The sequence below is a fragment of the Propithecus coquereli genome, unplaced genomic scaffold (genome assembly GCF_000956105.1).
Source record: "Propithecus coquereli isolate 6110/MARCELLA unplaced genomic scaffold, Pcoq_1.0 Scaffold736, whole genome shotgun sequence".
In the NCBI taxonomy this organism is placed as follows: domain Eukaryota; kingdom Metazoa; phylum Chordata; class Mammalia; order Primates; family Indriidae; genus Propithecus; species Propithecus coquereli.
Genome location: NW_012153463.1, coordinates 55,739 through 79,896, shown reverse-complemented (window position 1 = coordinate 79,896; position 24,158 = coordinate 55,739). Strand labels below are relative to the sequence as shown.

At 42.6% G+C, this 24,158-nt stretch overlaps 1 protein-coding gene across 2 annotated transcripts in view; it reads left to right on the top strand.

Annotated features, from left to right (window-relative positions):
* Positions 1–10,620, top strand: part of RUNX1 (runt-related transcription factor 1) — a 234,543-nt gene extending 223,923 nt beyond the window's left edge. For both annotated transcript variants that reach the window (XM_012661819.1, XM_012661820.1), the window contains exons 8-9: positions 19–180; positions 6,353–10,620. In XM_012661819.1, coding sequence (XP_012517273.1) covers positions 19–180; positions 6,353–6,822 — 632 coding nt within the window. In that variant the 3' untranslated portion in view covers positions 6,823–10,620. The remainder of the gene's footprint in view (positions 1–18; positions 181–6,352) is intronic.
* Positions 10,621–24,158: the final 13,538 nt, after the last annotated feature.

Below are 24,158 nucleotides of genomic sequence, written 5' to 3'. Positions count from 1 at the left end.
CTTCCTGATTCTCTGCAGATACAAGGCAGATCCAGCCGTCCCCACCATGGTCCTACGATCAGTCCTACCAGTACCTGGGATCAATCGCCTCTCCTTCCGTGCACCCAGCAACACCCATCTCACCTGGACGAGCCAGTGGCATGACAACCCTCTCTGCAGAACTTTCCAGTCGACTCTCAAGTAAGCCACTTGAAAACACATTCTTTGCAGCTGAACTGAAGTGAAAGGTTCAGGAGACTAGAGGGGATACATGAAGGAATTGACAGAACATTATTAATTGAATAAACCATGGTTTAAAGACAGGCTACCTATCTCTACATCACATGCCCATGCATTGATTTTTTTTTTTTTTTTTTTTTTGACATTCAGAGGCAGAGATTATGGATGTGGAGGCAGAAGTGGCTTGGAGAAGTTGATTCCTTGGGCATTTGGGGGTTGCTCACATTTGGCAGGAAAGGGTGGTAGCTGAAGGGTTAATAATATAAAAGCCGCAGTAGTCAGCTTCTAGGACTCATTATTTCAACTGACTTCTGGACTGACGTGACTGGTCCTTCTGGTGGTGATGAGTTTCCACAGATCTCGTAAACAGCACACTGGGGTATGTGTGGAATGGGAAGCCAATACAGTTGTCCCTTGGTATCCATGGAGGATTGGTTCCAGGATCCCCCACAGATACCAAAACCCACTGATGCTCAAGTCCCTCATATAAAATGGTATATTTGTATATCACATCAGCACATTCTCCCGTATACTTTAAATCATCTCTAGATTACTTGTAATACCTAATATGGTGTAAAATGCTATGTAAATACTTGTTATACTGTATTGTTTAGGGAATAATGACAAGAAAAAAGTCTGTACATGTTTAGGACAAATACAACCATCCTTTTTTTAAAAAAAATATTATCGATCCACAGTTTCTGAATCCATGAATACAGAGGGCCAACCACATACCCCGAATTTCCAACTAAGAGCTGTTCATACTGAGGTTAGAGGAACAGTGTCAAAAGCTCAGGTGTCATGGTTAGCATAATTGTTGTTAATACGAGCTCATTAAATATTAGTCATTTAACCTATGAGCCTTTTGGGCTTGGCACTCACCTTTGCTCATGGGCAAGGAAATTGGAGTTACAGAGAAAAATTCCTTTGTTGAAGGCAGAAGAAGAAACTTACTGTTTGAGGCTTTGAAATTGGAGCTGGCCCAAACTGTGAAAATACTTCAGAGAACTCCAGCATTACATGCCTGCAAACACACTTGCATGTGTGTGGGGGGAAGGGAGATGGGTTTTGCTTTTCAGCTCTTGGGATCAGATTATAGCAGATTAGGGGGCAGTCAAAGGGGCAAAGAAGTCATGTCTGCCATTTTTAAATGTTGTATAATGTTGTTTTTTCCAGACAATTGTGATTACTTGAGGTTTCACCAGATGCCTTCGCTGCTTCTTAGAGCTTTACAGAATGCCTTCCCAGAGCTACTCACTATTGACATTTTGGGCCCAATAATTCTTTGTTGTGGGAGTCTGTCCTGTGCATTGTAGAATATTTAGCAGTATCCTGGCCTCTAGATACCAGTAGCACTCTCCCCTTCCCCCCATTGTGACAATCAAAATTGTCTCTGGACATTGCCAGACGTCCCCAAGGGGCAAAACTGCCCCCAGTTGAGAACCACTGCCTTCCAGTATTCTTGGGTGCTATAGTAAAATAGGAAAGCCAACCTAGGTGTTCAGTCTTCACGTTATTTTTGAACATTAATGCCAACATTTTCATGGTACCTCCTAGTTAAGGAGTTGAGAGAGTAGCACAGGTATTATGGCATCACTTGAGCTTGTGGTTTCTAGAAGCCTGTCCCTCAGGAAGAGAGTTTGAATCCAAAGGCACTTGCCAGCTTTTACTGATTCTTCTTAGCGACACTGCTCTGCCCACTTGCTGTGGTCTACATCTGAAACAATTACTGTGCTCCTTGGAAATGTCCCTGCAGTAGGTCTATCCCTTGGAATTTATTACATAAGTCTTTTGACTTGGTCACCACCCAAAATCGGCACCTTGTAGTCCAAGAACTGCAGGGGACAGCTCCTCCAGCTGACCAGTGTTCAGATTAAGGGTGACTTTTTAAAAAGGAATGAGTAACATGTGTACTCCAAAATCCCATATCACAGTTACACTTCTGAATAGCCTGGACTTCAATCACCTAAGGAGTAAGGAAGGACATTTTATGGTATGGGAGTGTGAAGTAGATAAAAACCATGTCCCATTTCAGCACCCAAGAATGATCCTCTGAGAATTCCAGATGAGCTTTCACCAGTGGCAGAGAACAGCATGGGAGACTGCTCTTCAACTTGGCAGAACTCCCTCTGAGAAATCAAGCCTGGAGCACAGGCCTGCAAAGTGTTGTCATAAACCTGGGGGCAGGAGGGGGTTGGGATACATAAAAGGAAAGTGGCTGCCTGGCCGACAGCTTTGAGAACCTGACACTGCTCTGTGGGTGCTTTACCTTTTAATCCCGCCTGCCGACAGCTCTGTGTGCTGCCCCTCTCCCCGCCCCCAGCCCCACCTGGGCTTCCTTCTGCACTGGGGACTTGGACTCTGTGTCTCTCTCACTCTATCCTTTGCAGACAGACTCCACACCTTGTCTGAAAAGAGTTGTCATCTGGAGGTTTACTTTTCTTCTTTTTTTTTTCCTTTTTTAAAAAAATTAATGTTTAGCTGCCAAACTGGGCGACAGACAGCATGCATTAATCTGAGTCATGCAAAAGATCCTTTTAAGGCAGCCATTATCTGCTCAGGTTGTTTAATCCTTTGGGGGCAGTGGGAGGGGCCCTGGAGTGGGGCTATTTTCATTCACGTCAAGCTGCAAAGTGAAGACTTGAGCTGTCATAGCAAATATTTAGCCCCATCAATGGGGAAACATTTCCAAGCAAAATACCTGAACCTCCTAATCCCCAGATTTCCTACTCTTAAAAAACTCCCTGTGAATATCAAGGGTCCCCACCTCTGCCCACACTGCTACTGAATAAGGGGGCACCAGGCCAGCCAAAAGGATAGATACTCTCTGGCCAGATGGGTGAATTGTCCATGACTGATGGGTCTTAATAAGGGATGTCAGACAAGACATTAAAATGAAAACCAATATTTGAATAGATAATTTGAATCTGAGCATATCTAGAGGGCCTAAGTTGTTTTATTATCAAAATGTATATATAAAAAAAAGATAATTTGACCAAATGGATGATCTTTTTTAGTATGATGTTGTTCATGTGTAGAGAGAATAATGACAGGCAATATTTCAGATCTTTCAAATGTTCTGCCCACAAGTGGAAGAACTATTTTCCCCCAACAGCTAAGACCATAACATCATTCCAGTACTTACGCCCATGACAGATCATGGACTCACTCCGGATTCCAGTAACTTGGTACCATCACCATATTACCATGTAGTAGTTGGAACAGACTGGCAGAGCATGTCCAGACACTGCTGTGAAACAGGGTGACCTTTCATTCATTTTCCAGTGGATTCACCTTTTTGTCTCAGGGCAAATGAAGCAAGAGGAATAATGGGCAGAGTCATTTATTTGTGTCCAGAGGATTGCATCAGATGACAACAAATTGATTGTATATGCCTAATGCTTTTCCTCCTACCTTGGCTTCTCCCTAGACCATATAAATGTAACTGGAAAAATGGAGTAAAGCTTCCTGTTAACTCTCAAATATGTCACAGCTCTCCATGTAAGCAAAAACAAATGACACAGGGCTTGCTCACAGATGGCTCCAGCAAGCGGGCAGGGATGAACCCTGTGGAATGAGGTGTGGCCTGGCTTGAGAGTGAGCTAGAGAGTGGCCAAGGAAGGGCAGCCCCAGAACCACTGTCAGTTTACAACTTTTTCCCTGTCCACATGTCTGACTCGCTTTGAAAAGATTAACAGGAATGTTTGTTTGAAAGTCAGACTCCTGGTTTCCTCATTAGTGGAGGGATTTGCTACAGACTTCGGCTGTTTCTATAAACTTTAATTACCTCTGTGATGAGGAGTATATCCCCTCATCACATTCACCCCAAATGTACAGAGGAGTTAGTTCATTTTTACAAAATGTGCCAGAGCAATAAAAGACCATTAGAGGGAGGGCAGGAGAGGGGGGTAAAGAGAAAGAGAATGAAAGAGAGAGAGAGAGAGAAAGAGAAAACACCACACTAGCAGCTCTCCCTGCTGGAATAATAGGCCTGAAATATGAGGAAGTTGATCAACTGCTGATGCCTTCCAAAAACAGATTAATCCACCCTGGTAGCTTTCCTTTCACAGCAAGCTTCTGGATCCGTCAAGTTTCTCTTTCGGCCAGAACTCAAAAGGACACAGGCCACATGCCATCTGAGCTTAAGAGTTATTTTGTATGTTGATTTGAGAACTTCAAATTTTAAAACATTTAATTCATGCTTCTGCTGTTTGTTGCTATCTTTGGATTTGCTGATGTAAAGATTACAGTCTTAGCCTGGTCATTTAATGAATAATTCTGAGGAACTAAAACCACCCCAGGACACCATCGTACATCTTACTGTGGTGGTTCTCAGACAGGGGTGACTTTTCTCCCCTCACCCCAACCCTCAGAATATTTGGCAATATCTGGAGACATTTTTTTTTTTTTTTTTTTTGGTTGTCACAATGGGGTAAGGGAGATGCTACTGGCATCTAGTGGGTAAAGGCCAGAGGTGCTGCCGAACATCCTACAATGTACAAGACAGTCCCCCTACCGCCCCGACAAATAATTATCTGGCCCAAAATGTCAATAGTGCCACTGTTGTGAAACTCTGATCTACAGAACACAGGGTACCTTTCCTGGCACCCAAACTTTCTAGTAGTTCCCAAGGGCAGCCTGTAGGTAAGAAAAACACAGAAGGAGGCAGTGAACCACAGGATAGCCCAAGCCAGTTTATGAAACTGTAAACGCACAACCCTAACAAAATGATGCACAATCATAACAAAATGAAGGCAAAGCATTGTCACTCCTGGTAAAATTTCAACATGTGCAAAAAATGGAGTAGATAAATCAAGGCCCTACGTCCATTTGTGTTAACAAACCAGTGAAGCACATATTAGAGAATACCAGCAGAAACTGAATCTGTATTGTTTCTAAAAATCTGTGACTAGTCTGATGGCAGATATGGGGAGAGAGAAGAGTAGTAATGATATTCACTGACATTCACTCAATGGTCACTGCTATGCCATCCATTAGGGTAAATAATAGGAAATTACCACCATTTTTAACTACTGTTCAAGCCTACAAAAATGGCAATTTTCTGTGATTCAACCTAATATTATGTGAAAAATATTTTGTTAGAATACAATATATCATATTATACATATTGTATGAATGGTAACATTACATTAGTAATTATATATTAATAAATTGTTAGTATCACAGATTATATTATTGGTATATTATTAATATGTTGATTAAATAGAGGGTCAGCAAATTATTTTCTATAAAGGGCCAGAGAATAAATATTTTAGGTTTTATGGGCCCTATGGTCTCTGTCATGACCACTCAACTGTACAGTGATAACACAAAAGCAGCCATAGGCAATACATAAAATAATGAGTGAGTCTGTGTTTCTATGTATAGACACTGAAATTTGAATTCTCTATAATTTTCACATCAGAAAATATTCTTTGGATTTTTTTTCAACCATTTAAAAAATTAAAACTCATTCTTAACTCCTGGGACATACAAAAAATGGTGGCAGCCAGATTTGGTTGGCAAGCTGCAGTTTGCTAACTCTGGGATTGTATCAATATTTGATTTATAGCATACGTATTATAGTATAACCATGCATATATCTATACCATACATACTATATCATTTCATATATTGTATGTCATATTACATTACCTGATATCTTATATTACTGTCTTATATTACAGTACTGTATCATGCCCTTCTACTGGGGAGTAGTAGTCCCCCATCTTTTCCGGTGATAGTATTCTGGGTAGAGCCCCGTCTTCCGGGGCAGCAGCATTCTGGGTAGACCCGCGTCTTCCAGGGCAGCAGCATTCTGGGTAGACCTCCGTCTTCCGGGGCAGGAGCATTCTGGGTAGTCCCCCATCTTTTCTGGTGATAGTATTCTGGGTAGACCCGCATCTTCCGGGCAGCAGCATTCTGGGTAGACCCGCGTCTTACAGGGCAGCAGCATTCTGGGTAGTCCCCCACATTCTAAAAAGGAAGCATTCTTGGTGGTATGCCCACATATTCTTGGGCAGTAGCATTGTGGATAGCCGCCCATCTCCAGGGGCAGGAGCATTCTGGGGTGGAAGCACCGCACTTCCCAAACTCCCTACTGACGGGATTTTTTTTCTCGCCCACCCCGCAGCGGCGCCCGACCTGACGGCCTTCGGCGACCCTCGCCAATTCCCCGCGCTGCCCTCCATCTCAGACCCTCGCATGCACTACCCCGGCGCCTTCACCTACTCCCCGACGCCCGTCACCTCCGGCATCGGCATCGGCATGTCGGCCATGAGCTCGGCCACGCGCTACCACACGTACCTGCCGCCGCCTTACCCCGGCTCGTCGCAGGCGCAGGGCGGCCCCTTCCAGGCCAGCTCACCCTACCTGTACTACGGCGCCTCAGCCGGCTCCTACCAGTTCTCCATGGTGGGCGGCGAGCGTTCGCCGCCGCGCATCCTGCCGCCCTGCACCAACGCCTCCACTGGCTCGGCACTGCTCAACCCCAGCCTCCCGAACCAGAGCGACGTGGTGGAGGCCGAGGGCAGCCACAGCAACTCCCCCACCAACATGGCGCCCGCCGCGCGCCTCGAGGAGGCCGTGTGGCGGCCCTACTGAGGGGCAGCGCGGGGCCTCGCTGGGCAGCGGCGTCCTCCTGCCGGCCGCCCTGCCGCCTGACGTCGTGGAAGAGCCTCCTTCGGCCGAGCCGTCTGTTACGGAGAAGCCCCCCTGGGCCTGCCGTCCTGTCCCGGCTCTCGCTCCCGGCCCGGCCTCGGGCAGCCTCCTGCGCCTCCGAAGCCCATGCAGTTCGCTATCGCTGTTGGCCCGTCACAGATTTTCAAACCTGACACAACTTGAGGGTGTCCGCTAGACCACCACCATGTGGACACGTTGTAAAGCAAACAGGAAGATTCCCAGAGGGAAACTGTGAATGCTTCTGATTTAGCAATGCTGTGAATAAAAGAAAGATTTTATACCCTTCACTTTTTAACCAAGTTGTTTATTCCAAAGAGTGTGGAATTTGAGTTGGGGGGGATGCAACTCATCCTGTTTGGCATCTAATTCTTATTTTTAATTTTCTTTTCCGCACCTTATAAATTGCAAAATGCATATTTGCATTTGGGTGGTTTTTATTTTTATATATCTATATAAATTTGAGCTTGCTTCTTTCTTGCTTTGACAATTGAAAGAAATATGATTCCCTTTTCTGTAAGTTTTATTTAACTTTTCTTTTGGACTTTTGTGTAGTTGTTTTTTTGAGAAACATCTACAGCTTTGGGTCATTTTTAACTACTGTATTCCCACAAGGAATCCCTAGATATTTATGTATCTTGATGTTCAGACATTTACTTATGTGTTGATACTTTTTTAATTATTTAAATGTACTTATATTAAGGAGAAAAATATCAAGTACTACATTTTGTTTTGTTTTTTGATAGTAGCCAAAGTTAAATGTATCACATTGAAGAAGGCTGGAAAAAAAGGATGGTTAATGTGATCACTTGGTTATCTAGAAGTATTGTTTACATTAAACTCCCTTTCATGTTAAACAAGTTGGTAGCTAATGCAGCAATGTTTTTAACAGGATTTTTTAGACACTGAGGGTCACTCCGAGGATCAAAAGTGTGGAATTTTCTGCCAGGCTCAACAAAGAGTCTCATATCTGGCTCCCTCCCTTCAAACAGAGCAGTTCAAATCTGGTCCCAAAGGGTTTAGGCAGGTGCCAATGATTACACCTTTGGAGAGGATTTAATTTCTGCCTAGGGATTTGCTCACTCCATGGCCTTCTGATAATTTCACATACACTTTATAACAGAACACATCCAAAGTAAACTGTGTGGAAGGGTATCATTTACATAGGAACCAAATGAATGAATTTAGGGGCCCACCAGAAGCAGGCCTGAAGGGGCCCATTCTCTCTGTATGCCTCAGTGGAGTCACGTGGGAGAACATCATCCCACCTGTGCAGAACCCACATCCCATGCTGCTCACTCACCACCATCTTTGTGTTGCTTTCACCAGGCTGAGACCCTGCCCTGTGGGGTGTGTGCACCTTCACCTGTGCACCAGCATGACAGGAAAGATTCGTGTCACTGCTGTCCATGGCTACAATTCAAAGGTATCCAATGTCACTGTAAATTTTATGGCACTATTTTTATTGGAGGATTTGGTCAGAATGCAGTTGTTGTACAACTCATAAATACTAACTGCTGATTTTGACATATGTGTGCTCAAAATGATCTGGTTGTTATTTAATGTACCTCTTAAAATTAATTGAAACGATTTCAGGTCAACTCTGAAGAGTATTTGAAAGCAGGACTTCAGAACAGTGTTTGATTTTTATTTTATAAATTTAAGCATTCAAATTAGACAAATCTTTGGCTGCAGGCAGCAAAACAGCTGGACTTATTTAAAACAACTTGTTTTTTAGTTTTCTTATATATATATTGATTATTTGTTTTACACAGATGCAGTAGCACTTTGGTAAGAGTTAAAGAATAAAGCAGCTTGTGTTGTCAGGTCGTTCTTATATAGAGAAGAGCTATAGTAGATCTTGGAGAAACTCAGAATATATTCATTTTCATTTGAGACATAGCTCCCTCCACAGTTCAGTTTCATACGTTATTCCATATTACATTTTTGCAGCTAAATTACCATCAAATGTCAGAAAATTTAAAAATGTAATTTCTGAAAAGGACCATTAGCCCATTTCCCCCAAAATGAACTCAAATGTTCTTTTCAGCACACGTTGCCATACCTGACCTGAGAAAATTCTGGGGGAAAATGAAGGAAAACACTTATGTTTTTCAGTTCAATTCTGGTACCTGAAGATATTCCAACTCAAAACCAGCCTAACGCCCCCTCAAGGGGAATCAGATAATCTGTCACATTGAACCTTCACTCCTAAAGCTATGTATGGAGAGGGATGGTCACTTTGTTGTGGACTCACTGGTTTGGTCATTCAGAGCTTCACAAACTCTTACCAGCATATATAGTATTTAATTTTTTCAGAAAAAAAAAAATCAAACCTTAGTTATTTTGGAGATAAGTTTCAACTCTTTTTTTTTTTTTTTCCTGAGGAATTGCATTCATTGCCTTCAGGTGAATGAAGGTGTCTTTTTATTCATTGCCTTCAGGTAAATTAAGGTATTAGTGAGACCCTTTAAGCCAATAATGTGATAATGGGATGTATCTGGGAGCACTGGTTCAGGAGAAGAAAGATTGAATAAGCTATTTGTACTGCTTATTCATGCCTTTATTTATGATTTCAACACTGACACATATTTCAGTTCTTTCTGTCTTTCTCAATATCTGAAAATACATTTCTCTCTCGCTGGCCCCCAGTATCTCCCTCTTTCTCTCTCCCCCTCCCTCCTCCATACCCCACTTTCTCCCTTCTCCATTCTCTCACATTCACTTAAGGAGATAGCACACACCCCCACCCCAATACCAAATGTCCACAACACAAGAAGATCCAGTTCTTCTCCCTTTACATAAAGGAACATGGTGAGTCAGCCTTTCTCCGGTTTATGGGTTTCTTCCAGCAGAACAAAGACATTGCCAACCATTTTGGATCTGCTCGCTGTCCAAATGCAAAAACCTTCCTGGGCAAATTACAATCAGTGAGTAAATAGACAGCCTTTCTGCTGCCTAGGGTTTCTGTGCAGACAAACAGAAATGCTCTGATTAGAAAGGAAATGAATGGTTTCACTCAAATGTCCTGCAATTTAGGATTGCAGATTTCTGTCTTGAAATACCTGTTTCCTTGGGACATTCCGTCCTGGTGATTTTTATTTTTGGTGGTTTTTATTTCTGAGGGGAATGACATGTTTGGGGGTCTTTTATACATGAAAATTGGTTTGTCAGTAATCTCAGAAAACATTTTTTTACATCTGAACAAAATGCCTTTTTGTTTACCCTAGCATATACATTTGTTTGGGGTTTTTTGTTTGTTTGTTGGGAACTTTTTCCTCCCTTTTAGCCAGGTCAGTATTGATGAGGCTGATCATTTGGCTGTTTTCTTCCTTCCAGAAGAGTTGCATCAACAAAGTTAATTGTATTTATGTATGTAAATAGATTTTAAGCTTCATTATAAAATATTGTTAATGCCTATAATAACTTTTTTCAATTTTTTGTGTGTGTTTCTAAGGACATTTCCTTATGTTTGCTACATACTGTAGAAAAAAATGCTTCTTTTTATTTTGTTTATTTTAGACTTAAACACAAGCTACTTATTCACTTTTGTAAACAGCTAATAGCATGGTTCCAATTTTTTTTTAAAGTTCACTTTTTGTTCTAGGGGAAATGAATGTGCAAAAAGCAAAAAGAATTGTCGGTTATTTGTGTTATTCTTGATGTGTAAAAATCAATGGAAAAAATAAACTTCCAAATTGAAATGACAATATAACACATCTATCAAAAAGCAACAGGAAATGTAGTCATGTTTAAACAAGCCCCCACCTAGCATCTATTTGTGTGGCAATTATTAGATCTGGTCACAAAGCATCCTGAAAATTTCTGCGTGGGTTTCATTAGCCCCGGTACTAACGTATCAAACACCTCCTGAAGGGGAACTGTCAAGCTCGTGTTTTAAACCAGATAATATGTGAGAGAATATCCCAGAGCCCCCCATCTCCAAGGTGTTTCCAGACAGCACAGGAGAGCAGGCACCCCACTGCATGCAGTCCGCTGTGCATAGTCGGTGCGAGACGCCTCCCCTCTTCTGGGAGCAGTCATCATGCCCGGCCTGTGCAGGGCAGCTGGACTGCTGCTGCCCAGGAGCCATGGGAGCCTTACTTTCTTTGTACCAATTTCTTCTGTAAATCCAATGTTATAACTAGTGTGAACCGCAAATAAACAGCTTAACAAGTACGTACACAATATCAAATTGGTTTTGTCTTTCTCTGAGTTGGAGGCATGGGAAGCCAAGTGAATCCTACTGCAACACACTGTGAAGATACCTCCAACAAACAGCATCAGGCTGAAGTTGTACCCTCACCCCCAGGCCTTCCAGCACCCTCACTTCCGAAGGCACAGTGGCCAGAGAAGGCCCAGGCTCCCGGAGGCTGCTGCTTTGAATATGAAGGAGCACTGAATCACACTTTAATGCTTGTTTTTTTTTTTTTTTTTTGAGACAAAGTCTCACTGTGTTGCCCAGGATAGAGTGCCGTGGCGTCATCCTAGCTCACAGCAACCTCAAACTCCTGGGCTCAAGCCATCCTCCTGCCTCAGCCTCCCGAGTAGCTGGGACTACAGGCATGCGCCACCATGCCCGGCTAGTTTTTTCTATATATTTTTAGTTGTCCGATTAATTTCTTTCTATTTTTAGTAGAGACGGGGTCTCGCTCTTGCTCAGGCTGGTTTCGAACTCCTGAGCTCAAACAATGCGCTCGCCTCGGCCTCCCAGAGTGCTAGGATTACAGGCGTGAGCCACCGCGCCCGGCCCTTTAATGCTTGTTTTTAAAAAAAATTTTTAAAAAAGGTAAAAAGAAACTAAAGTGAGTTACATGGGATTAGCAAACACAAAGTGGAACTGGTATATATTCACCTTGGGGCCATTCACTCTCATCTGCCTTCATTTCTACCATTTACAGGAGTCAGGCTTGGGTAGTGGTTGGGAGCTTTATAAAAAAAATTCTTCCCTCACCACTACTGCTATGCAAAGTATTATTGGTATTTCAGTGTCAAGACTCCGTGCAACCCAAGTTACCTTCCCGCCAAGAAACACTGTCTAAAGCTTCTGCCACTTCTGTCACTACCATTTCACGGGACCTCATGACTGATCTTCGGTGGTCTGCAAGGAAACCACGGAAAATGTCAGGAGCCAAAACAAGTGGGGTCAGCAAGGGAGGATCTGACCCAGGAAGCAATGGCCAATGAGCAGGGGTGGGGAATGGTGGTGGGTCAGGTTGTGCATGGTCATGGCCATGCACGAGGAACAAGAAAACAGAAACTCGCCAGGTAGATGACTAATTGCCCTGTCCATAGCAGTTTTTCAAACCAATCTTTAATGTCAGTGAGATTATGTACCTTCTGAAGAGGTCAAAGTATTTCAGAGAAGAAATCTAGGCCTGAAGAAGAAAACAACAACAAGCATTTGCACTTTGATGTTCACCTGATCACCTGGCTGAAGTAGTATTTGTCATATTTCTCCTCTGTAAAGTTATCCTCTTACTTCCCCCCTTTTCGTACTGTCCTGTTTGGAGGGAAGTCGCTATGCAGAGCCCACACGTAAGAAATGGGGAGTTCTGCTCTCCCTCCCTTTAAGAGGCAGGAGTCCTTGGCTGAGAGCACTAGGACAGTCCCCACCATCAGGCATCATGGTGTGTGGGCTACAGAAACCAGGTGACCAAGGGCTCTTTCTGCTCCAAAGTGGACAGGCAACTCCTCCCCCTGCTACAGTGCACCAGTACCTGACCCCCATCCCTCCAGCCAAAAGGATCCAAAAGTTCAGAAGGCTCAGGGTTCCAGAAGCAGCTCATGTTGCCCAGTCACTTTGGGCCCAGTAGCTCTCTTTGTGCCAGGCCAAACTTTCTTTCTCATCCCAGATGATATAGATAAAGTCCCTACCAGAGTATTTGAATGTAGCTCAAAATTCCAAGCAATCGCCACCATTCTTTTTCTTTTAGGTTCAGGATAGCTAGCTGAGCTTTACCTCATGACCTCACAGAATTCACGACCACACTTGACTTGGCTCTCAGAATCCTAGGTCCCAGAATCTTGAGGCGACTCAGAAGTGAATAAATGCAACCCTCCCTCAGATGTATAAATACCTCTACCACCCCTTGGGGGTTCTCAGCGGACAGCTTTGCCTCCTTCCTGATGGGTACGATAGAACTAAGTTGCCATGTTCATTTTTTTTTTTTCCTAGAGAAAGAGGAGATGCCATGGAATGTGTTTTCTACCCCAGCAGGAGGAGTGTTAGTTGTGTGCCAAATTTTAATATTGGTAATTAAATTTTTCATACCTCAAATTCTCCCTCCAGTTTCAATTTCATTGATGCTGTTGTAAGGATTAATTAATGTTTTGTAAGTGTTTTGAAGATGAAAACTCTTACATGCATACGAAGTATGATTATTTGTTATTACAAATAATTGCATGTAGCCATGTTTTTCCCTCTCACCTCAGTGATTCTGTGAGGGTTTCTGGAGTCAATTAAAAGCAGCAGTATCTCCCTTACAAAATGGCTGCCGTTCATCAAAAGCTTATTCTTGTAGTTATTCATTTATTGATTCGTTTACTCATCCAACACTTGTGGTGTGGTGGACACTGGGGAACTGAGGTGCTCACAGTCCATGAACCAGGAAGACAGACAAGGCCAACTTCATGGGACATGCTCTTACGAGGGCCCCACACTTAGTTTATTGTTCTGCTGTCTCCATTGTGACATTCTTCATAATTTCTTTGACAAGGCGCCCCACATTTTCATTTTGCACAAGGCCCACAAATTATGTAGACAGTCTTAAGAGGGAGGTAAACAGACCACCAAAGTATAGCATGTGGGGTTATAACATAGGTGTAAAAACTCTGGAAAGGCGCTAATGAAACTCAACCTAAAAAAGTTAGGGAAGACATGAATACGTGACATTTGCTTTCAAAAGACAAAGAGGAGTTGTCATGCAGAGAAAGGAGAAGTACAGTCCAGATGGAAGGAGGGGATGAACTAGTAACACACATTGTTTCCTAGAAATCATGGTAAGATGATCACGTTGACACTGAGGTTGAAGATCTTTGCATTTGCACTTGGGGAGAAATGTATGAAAATATTAGGAAATGCAAATTAAGAAACACTGCACATAATCAAGCTGAGAATAATTTTATCTGGCGGGTAACAAAGGGATAGTTCTCAGAGCTATTTCTATCTCCAACATTATGTGTACACACTTATATATGCCCACAACACACACATATGCATACACATATCACACACTGTTAGGTCAGATGCGTACAGCACCAGGCTGGTAAGGACAAGGTCATCTGAGCCATTGAATGCACTGGATTAAATATCATGGGGATGAAATTCTGAGTTCAAATTCCTGTGAAAGCCTGCTAGCTTTGCTCTCTAGGTCATGGTCCCAAATTGCTTCCCAGCCCCAGACTGCTGTCTCTCAACTACAGTGCAAAACAGTACTAGAAGTGCCTGCAACCCCACACAGTAGACACTTGGAAATATTCCTACATACGATCATCACTGTGTCAAAAGGGAGAGAGGGACGAAATTACTGGTACAGGTTGAATTGTGCCCTCCCAAAATTCATATGTTGAAGTTCTGACCCCCAGGTCCTCAGAATATGACCTAATTTGGAAATAAGGTTGTTGCAGATATAATTAGGTAAGATGCGATCATAACGTAGTAGGGTGGACTGTTATCCTTATAAAAAAAAAAGAAATTTGGACACAAAAGCATGCACACAGAGAGAATGCCATGTGAAGATAAAGACAGAGATTGGAGTGATGCTACTATAAGCCAAGGAATGCCAAAGGTTGCCAGCAAACCTTCAGAAGCTGAGGAAGAGGCCAGGAACAGATTCTCCCTCAGAGCCCTTGGAAGGAACCAACCCTGCCAGCACCTTGATCTCAGACTTCTGGCCTCCAGAACTGTGAGACAATAAATTTCTGTTATATAAGCTACCCAGTTTGCAGTACCTTGTTAGGGCAGTCTTAGCAAACTAATATAGTCATTGACACAGGGGGGTCCAGATTTTCTCCTAAGAGACTCTGGACAGTGGCGTGGAAGCCTCACCCACTTCCTGCCTCTGGTGCTGACCCACACCTCATCTCTGCATTATCTCCCTGCACGAAATGGGTACAGCAGGTGCCATAGTTGATGGACTGTTCGAGCATCATGTTTATCACTGATTTTATTTCCCAAAGAAAGGCCCCGGGAAGGGGCGTGATCCCAACACTCCACTCTCAAGCATTCATGGTGGATTATCCACCTGGTGATTCAGCAGAGTTTAATCCCATTTGGCTTGCCTTTGTCACCCAGCACCGCTCCCCCATCAGCCCCTGTGCACTCAGGGAATGCAAATGAAATACCAAGTTAACTAAGCAAAATATAAGTAGTAGCGTAAATTTGCTAAGAGGAAAAAATCATAAAATACATTGGGAAGAAAAAGGGAAATTATTCCAGAATTGTGCATAATCTTCTCACTTAGTACAAATATAATTGACCAGCCACTGAGTATGTTCCTTCCGAGTGGCCATCATAAGTCTTTGCAATGAAACCTTCTCATCTGTGGGGATCGTAAAGCCTAAAAGAATGAGTCCTGCCTGAGACCAAGTAGGAGCTCTACCACAGCTGGCTGGCATTCTTCAGACTAATTACGAAATGTCTTTGTGTTTCACGTTCCCAATCTGTAAAATTGGGATAATGGGTTTATTGTGAGGTTCTTTGACCAGTGCCTGCTACATTATAAGTGCTCTAAAAATGTAAGCTATTGTTATTCATTAATTCATGCGACAGCTATCTGTTGAGTGCTTTCTATCTGCCCGTTACTGGAAATTCCAAAGTGAGGAAGACCCAGACCGTGCCCTCAAATAACTCACCCTCTCCCCAAGTCCTAGTTCCAGAGAAAAGAGCCACATCTATGGTGGGGAGGACCTAATAAGGTCTGTGAGGTTCTGGCCTGTCAGCAGGCTGGGTAGATATGAGGTTCAGACATCCACATGAGATGTGCCTGTGCGGACTGATACAGCTGCTCTGTCACCAATGGGGCAGTCACCCACTGTAGGTGGGAGAGCCAGAGCATGCAACAGAAAATGACTACATTCAGTGCTGAGAGCCCCACACACCAGGCCCAGCTCAGAGAACTTCTAACCATTTGTCCAGGAAGTATTCGTGGTGTCTGCTCTATGCCAGGCACCACGCCAGCCATGGAGACACTGCAATAAACAACGCACAGAATCCTTTCCCTGCCAGTGTGGGTGCAGACTCTAAGCACATTAATACGTAATATATTGTATGTCAGATGGTGTAGTCATTTCCTAGGACTTCTACAGCAAAGTGCCATACATTTGGTGGCTTAAAACAACAGAAATGTACTGTCTCATGGCTATGGAGGTTGAAGTCTAAAATCAAGGTGTCGGCAAAGTTGATTCCTTCTGAGGGCTCTGAGGGAGTACGTATTCCAGGCCCCTCTCCTTCTCTGCTTCTGGTGGTTGCTGCAAGGCTTTGTGTTCCTTGCTGCCGTGGTCTAAATGTGCCCCCAATATTTATATGTTGAAAGTTAATCACCGATATGATGGTATTAAGAGGTGGGGCTATTAGGAGGTGATTAAGTGGTGAGAGTGGAGCCCTCATCAATGGGATTAGTGCCTTATAAAGGGCGGGGTGGAGCTAGCTAGGCCCCTTTGAGCCCTTTCATCCCTTCTGCCATGTAAAGACACAGCGTTCCCCCCTCTGGAGGATGCAGCAACAAGGCACCATCTTGAATACAGAGACCAGACCCCCACCAGACACCAATCCTGCTGGTGCCTTGATCTTGGATGTCCCAGCCTTCAGAACTTTGAGAAAATAAATTTATTTTGTTTATAAATGGCCCAGTCTCAGATATTTTATTATAGCAGCACAAACAGACTAAGACACTTGCCTTAACACATCACTTCCACCTCTGCCTCCTTCACCAAGGCATTCTCCCCTGGGTGTCTCTGTGTCCAGATTTCTCTGTTCTTATAAGGACAGTCATTGGATTGGGCCCACCCTAATCTAGCATGACCTTACCTAGCTTACATCTGCAAAGATCCTATTTCCACATAAGGTCACATTCACAGGTACTAGGAGTTAGGACTTGAACATATCTTTTAGGGGACACATTCAACCCACAAAAGGTGGGGATATGTCTGTGGAAAGTAGGGGACATGGGGTACACTGGGAATGGTGTGTGAGGATCCAGGGAAGGGTTCTCTGTGAAGACACTTAAAGGATGGGGATGCTGATCCATTTTAGGCAAAGGGAACAGCAAGCATAAAAGCCCCAAGGCAGGAGCTTTCTTGAAGGCCAGTGTGGCTGAAGTGGAAGGAGTTGGCATCACAGAGGTAGCCAGGAAGAGTCACATAGAGCTACCATTGTGGAATTTTTGGCTTTTCTTCTGAGTTGGTGGGTTTTGAGCAGAGGAATGACATGAGCTAACCTACCGAGAAGTTGCTAGTCTACAGGGCATCTTAGTACACACTGAAAGGGTGCCCCTTCTTCCGGGTGGATACAACATTGGAGCAAAGTGCACCACCTAGTGAGCAGAGCGGGGCTGAATTTCAGTTCCACTCACTCACCAGGAGCTCCAGGTAGAAGGTTATTGAAGTAGAGGAGATAAGAAGTGGTTGGATTCTGAATCTATTTTGAAAGTAGAGCCAATAGGATTGTGCTAGTGGATTTGATGCACTGTCTGAGAAAGAAAGGTTTTGGGCCTGAGCAATCAGGAAAATGAAATGGCCATTTCCTGAGATGGAAATCTGGGAAGGAGTGAACTTATCTAGAGACCTGTCTGATGGTGGGTTAGAAGGAGGGGAGACTGAACTAAATGCTCTTCAAGATTTCTTTCAGATCCAACTATGGAGAATCCACCCAGGTGGAAACTATGGTAGCTGAAAAACAAATTGTTCCACTCTTTCTGGGAATGCCACTAGAGAGCTGCATATGTGAGTTTAATAGGCAAGCAGTAGCTCATCTTCCAAAAAGTATTCAGTGATCTAGACTGAACCCTTTGCAAAGCCAGGGGGACCCTGACCTTTCTTCCCATGTTCTCCTCATCATCCACATTGATAGGTGAGGAATTTCCTCTTCTTTCATTCTCATTGCCCGGGAGCAGGCAGACCCACAAAAGTGGCCTGAGTGTTGGCATCACCTTCTCCCGGCACCAGCTGGCACCCAAGAATGAAGGGAGGATTTCACTAAGCCTATGTGTGTTTTGATTTTGATCATCAAACAGAATGCCCTGCATGTTAAACTTGCAAATACAATGGATTTGTATAGGTGAAATGCCTGTGCCTTCCTCCCATTAATGAATTTCAGAGAGGCAGAAATTGCTAGTTGCCTACCCCAATATCTGTTTTCCTTAGTAATAGACTCCCTTGGGGACATGACTGTCTGGATGAAAAGCCATGCTTCCCAGCCTCCTTACAGCTTGGTGTCCCCTGTGACAAATTTCTGGCCAATGTTATCTAAATAAAGGTGAGGTATGGCACCTTCCAGAAAACTTTCTTGAAAGAGAGTTGGTCTGCATACTTTGTCCCTCCTCCTTCATCTCTTCCCTAGCCCTGCTGCCCAGAATGAAGAGGTTAGAGCAAGAACACCCCATCCCACAGAGGCCAGATGGTGTTAGGTGGAGCTTGGTCCAATATCTTTGTGGAGCCCCCATCCCAACCCTAGACTGCCTATGTCTGGATTCATATTCATGAAATAGAATTAAACTTCCATCTCTCACACAAACCACTCATATGTGGGGTTCTCCATCATTACAGACAAGCCCAACCCTAACTGATGGACACATAAATGTTTTCTGTGCATCATTTTTGGCAAAAGAACCAAGCAGGAGGGAAAGTGCTTTCTTTTCTTTCGGATTGATTCCTCCAGTTTCTTTCAGGGTGTTCAGGGACTGCAAAGGGATGAGGAAGGGAGAGTGGGTAGGAGGGTCGCTCCAGGCTGCCATGAGGTATCTCCACTGCTAGCTCATCTCCAGCCTGTCCTAAGTTTGTAACAACCTAAAAATGTTTGGGTCAGTTTGCCTGTGATTCATCTGCCTGATAGTCAGGTTCCCTTAAAATTCCATCCAGCTTCGAAGGTTTCTGCATTCTTTCCTGCGTCCCATCCTCACTTGCCATCTTGCTTTTTAACTATTCAATATATCTAAGGGCATTTCTGACTTTTTAAAATCTTTGATAAGCAGTCATCAAATTTTCAGTGTTTATGGATTATTTTTCAAAAACATTTGGGTGTTGTCTTAGTCCATTCAGGCTGCTGTAACAAAATACCATAGACTGGATGGCTCATAAACAACAGAGATTTATTTCTCACAGTTCTGGAGGCTGGGGAGTCCAAGGTCAGGATGACAACATAGTCAGAGTCTGGTGAGGATCCTCTTCCAGGTTAGACTGCTGACTTGTCACTGTGTCCTCACATGGTGGAAGGGGTGAAAGAGTTTCCTCAGGCCTCTTTTATAAGGGCGCTAATGCCATTCATCAGGGCTCCATCCTCATGACTGAATTACCTCCCAAAGGTCCCACCTTCTAACACTCGCCTCGGGGTTGTAGATTTCAGCATATGAATTTAGAGTGTACATAAACATTCAGAACATAGCGAATGTCCTTTTATCATTGTGAATAAATGAGAGACTTTTTGGCCAGTTTCTCTAAAGATACTTTCTTAAATTTTAATCGACACGGAGTTTTTCAAATTTAGTTTTATACAGTTATGTTGCTTTGCATTTGATTTCACATTAAGAGCTTCCAAACCAGTGCAAAACTTTCAAAGAGGTGAATTCTAAGAGAATTGGCCATTAGGTGATGGCTCTTTAGGCAGGTGTTCTATGAATTACATCCGGGTGATACAATCACCAGAAGCTATGCTCTATAAACCTAATCAAATGACTTGCAATCTCCAAGTCTCAGCTTCCACACCTGTAAGGTACAGATTTAAAAATGTCAATTTCATTTAACTATTGTGAATAACAAATATTTACAGTAAGTGAAAAAATAAAAAAGGAAGACCATAGAAAATGTTGGAGAGGATGAGGTGGAACTACAACTCTCACACTTTGCAGGTGGAAGTAGAAATTGACATGAACACTTTGGAAAATAATCTGACATTACTCCTAAAAGCTAAATACATACTTACCCTAAGTCCCAGCATTTTCACTACTAGAAAAATAACTTCATAAACTCCCTTCATGTGCACCAGAAGATGTGTGCAAATGCTTGTAGAAGCACCAATTATAATAGCAAAACCTGGAAACGACCCAAATGTCCACATCAGAAGAATGGATAAGCAAGTTGTGTGAAATTCGTACAATGTCATATAAGGCACAGAGATGAAAGGGAGTGGACTACCATTGCATATGGCAAGATGAATTATGGTGACAAAGATCAGAAGAATACATAGAGTATGATTCCATATATATAAAGTTCAAAAGCAAGCAAAACCAAATAATGTATTTTTTTAGGGAAGCATACACAGATTTTACAAGAAAACTGGGGGAATGCTTAACACGAAATTTAGAATATTTGGTGACATTCCGTGGCAGAAGGACACATGAGAGATTCTGTGATACAGTTGCATTTATTAGTTTAGGTGCTTAATGTACCAATATTTATTTTGTCATTTTCACAGAACTTGGTTCAAGTAGACTTCTGGTGTGATCAAACCCAATTTTTGATCAATAGAGTTTGGTCCTGTCCATAGTCTCCTTGAAATCCCATAAACCAACATGTGGTGTAACCAATACATACCTGTGGTCACCAGGGGACAGAGGAAATGGCTGCTGTTGGCACCACAGCTCAGATTTCACATCCCAGTGCCTGTGGCTCTTACATGCAAGGTGGAATTTATTTCTTCTCAAGGATTGGATCATTGGGGTGAGAGGAAGAGAAAACATCAACATGCTGTTGAAACTGAAAGTATTCATGGGTGTACAGTCTCATAGTTATTTGACTTCCTTTGAATGCCTCTTAACAACAACCATCCTCAAAGCCCTCACAGTGTCCCCACAGTTATTTATGAGCCCTCTCTGGTTGTTCCTTCAAACAGAAGAATATAGGCAAGTTGTCCGCAGATTAACTCTCCAGATGTGGTTAATGATTTCGATACTGGAGAAGGGGACATGTGTACATGGGTGGCACCAAGGAGAAGGAGATAGCTGGAGACCCTTCATCAAAGTAAAAGGGGATGGCACCAACCACAAATTTAATTCAGAAACAAAACATTCTTTCTTTTGGTTTCAATTGTCTCTTTCTTTCTTCACAAATATCTCGTGTCAGTGTAATGACTGGTTCAAGCCCCACTTAAAAATCAAGGCCCCACCAAGATTCTAGTTCGTTGGTTAATATGAAGGGAAGAAAGCTTGCTTCATGCTGTAAAAAGTTTGATGTAACTGCCCTCATCCCTGCCTGTTTTTGTCTAAACTGCAAACCCCTGCAGGCCTGAGACTCTGTTTGGATTCCCTCCCAATATTTAAATACATAAATATAGGTTTGCAAGTACACTGTCCCTGTTTATGAGCCTTTTAAAGATCAAAGAGTCATTTTCAGCTCTTGGGTTTGTCACTTTAAAACATACTGTACTTTACCATTTAACGGGTGGTTCTTTCAAAATGGTCCATTAGGCTCTCCCCGTCTCTGTCTCAACACTGAGTCCTACAGTTTGTATAAAGAACGCCTTTAATGGACAATTCAGTTCAATTTGAAACACATTAAAATGCTCAGAGCCTCCCTTTAATGGAGCTGAATTTTAAAGGGTGCAGGCCAGAGCCACCATATTGTCATTCCGAAGATGCCTTAACTCTGATTCAGAATTGGTTAGTCACATTGACAAAAGAGAACATCACAAAGTCAGGAAAAAAGTAAAAGTTCACAGAACACCACTTCTCTAGGTGCTGCCAGAATGACTCCAAAATTACGTACAGCCTGGGGACAAGGTCGCATTTCTTAACAGCTGAAATCGTGGTCCTTATGTGTTTACCTTATGTTTTTTGGACAACACCTCTAAATTCAACATCGGGTTCAAATCTGAACTTTTGGACAGCTTCTGTATTTCTCACACAGACTAAGATGACTGTGGAACAAATAAGAGAAAGACTGAAACTGGAGGATAAAGAAATCAAACACCAGAAATTTTTAGTTTAAATTGATGCATTTACTGAAATCAGAAAGCACGATCTGTGACTTCACAGACCTGGTTCTCAGAAGCATATCAAGCTTCCCATTCTGGAGCAGATATGCATGTGGTATGTGAAAAGTGGATTTTGAAAGACTCCATCTCCATCAATGGTGGAATAATGCATTGCAGATTAACACTTCTACAGAGAACAATTTTAAAATGCTTTATGCACATCCATGTGTGTGTGTGTGTGTGTGTGTGTGTGTGTATGTGTGTGTTTGAAGACATCAAACCAACGTAGCATGGACTATGGATTGAGAAGCCAACGTCATGGAAAAAAGGGGAAGTGAAAAAGAGGTAAGAAGCAAGGTAAGTCTGACATATGGCCCTGACTTTATTTTTCTCCTCAAGGCATTTTCTGTTTCTCAACAGTGCTGGGAAGCTAAGAACTTGTGTTAGTCTCATCAGGTGCAGAAACAAAAACTGGAGTTAAGGACTCTTTGAAGAAGGGAGATGGTGGTAAAGGCCCAGGCTTTCCGCTGGTGTTCAAAGAGCTCTACGTGGGAGGACAGCTAAAACCCGGTCTCCAATCACCTCAATATCTGCATGGATAAGTTATTCTAAACACAACTGCCTTCCAAAACACACAGAGCCTCGAATTACCTCAGCAATTTTTTATACACAATGCTTGGTGTTTAATTAAATATTACTTAGCACAGCAGGGAACATGAACAAATAACACAAAACCCGGAAAAATCACAGATAAAAGAAACAGTCTAACAGGAGTTATCAGACACAGACTTTAAAATACACACATTTAATAAATCCACGGAATTAGATAGCCAAATGGAGACTCTCAGCAGAGAATTTGAACCTATGGGAAGAAAACAGTGGACATTCCACAACTGAGAAATACTTGACCTGAAATTAAAAACTTAATGAGTGAATTTAATAGTATTGAGAGAGAGCTGAAAAGAGGATTGGTGAACTGGAAGATAGGTCAGAAGAAACACGATAGCAATATTGAAACATGGTTTTGTTTTGTTTTGTTGTGTTTTGTTTGTAAATGGTACATGCAGAAACATACAGAAAGGAACCTAAGAGATGTAAGGTACATGGTGAAAAGTCTAATATACATATAATCAAACTTCTAGGAGAGGAGAAACAATATATAGGAACAATATTCAAAGAGATGATAGCCAAGAACTTACCACAACTAATGGAAGGCAACAGTCCCCAGTTTAAGAAGTACTAAAACACCAGGCAGGGTAAATACAGTCATGTGTCGCTTATGAGAGGGATACATTCTGGGGAATGCATTGTTAGACAATTTCTTCATTATGCGAACATCATAGAGAATAGTTACACAAACCTAGGTGGTATACATACTTTCATTTATGCATATATTTCTCATATGGAAAACCAAACGTCCCAGCACCATTACTGAGTATCGATCATTCCCCCCACTTGATCTGCAATGCCAGTATCAAGTGCCATGCTCAGGTTTCTGTTCATGCTGCTTCGTAGTAGTCTGGGACCTCTGCTGTATGTGTGGTCTGTCGTCAACTGAAACATGGTTATATGGTGTACGCTTGTACCAAGAAAACTACACCTAAGTACATCATAGTAAACTCTTGAAAACCACAAACAAAGAAAAAACTCTTAACATCAGCCATAGGGAGGAAAAAGACACATTTTCAGAGGAACAAACCGTAAGACTGACAAATGACTTCTAAACAGAAAAAGTAGAAGCCAGAAAATAATGGAGTGGCATCTTCAAAGTGCTGAAAGGAAAGAACTGCAAACTTAGAACGCTTTACTCAGTGAGAATATATTTTAACATCAAGACAGAATAAAGACAGCTTCAGACAAACAAAAACAGAGAATTTGTCACCAACAGTATCACAACACAGAACAAGTATAAAAGGAGCTCTTTGGGTAGAAGGAAATGATTTCATAGGGAAGCACAAATGCAGGAAGGAATGAAGAGCAATGGAAATGGTAAATACATGGGTAGGAAACACTACGAATGTCTTGTAAGGTTTAAAAAATTTAGAGAGAATTAAAATATGTGATAAAAATAATACTAAGGCAGGAAGAAATAAATAAGGTTAAAGTACCCTATGGTCTTTGCATGCTCCAAGAG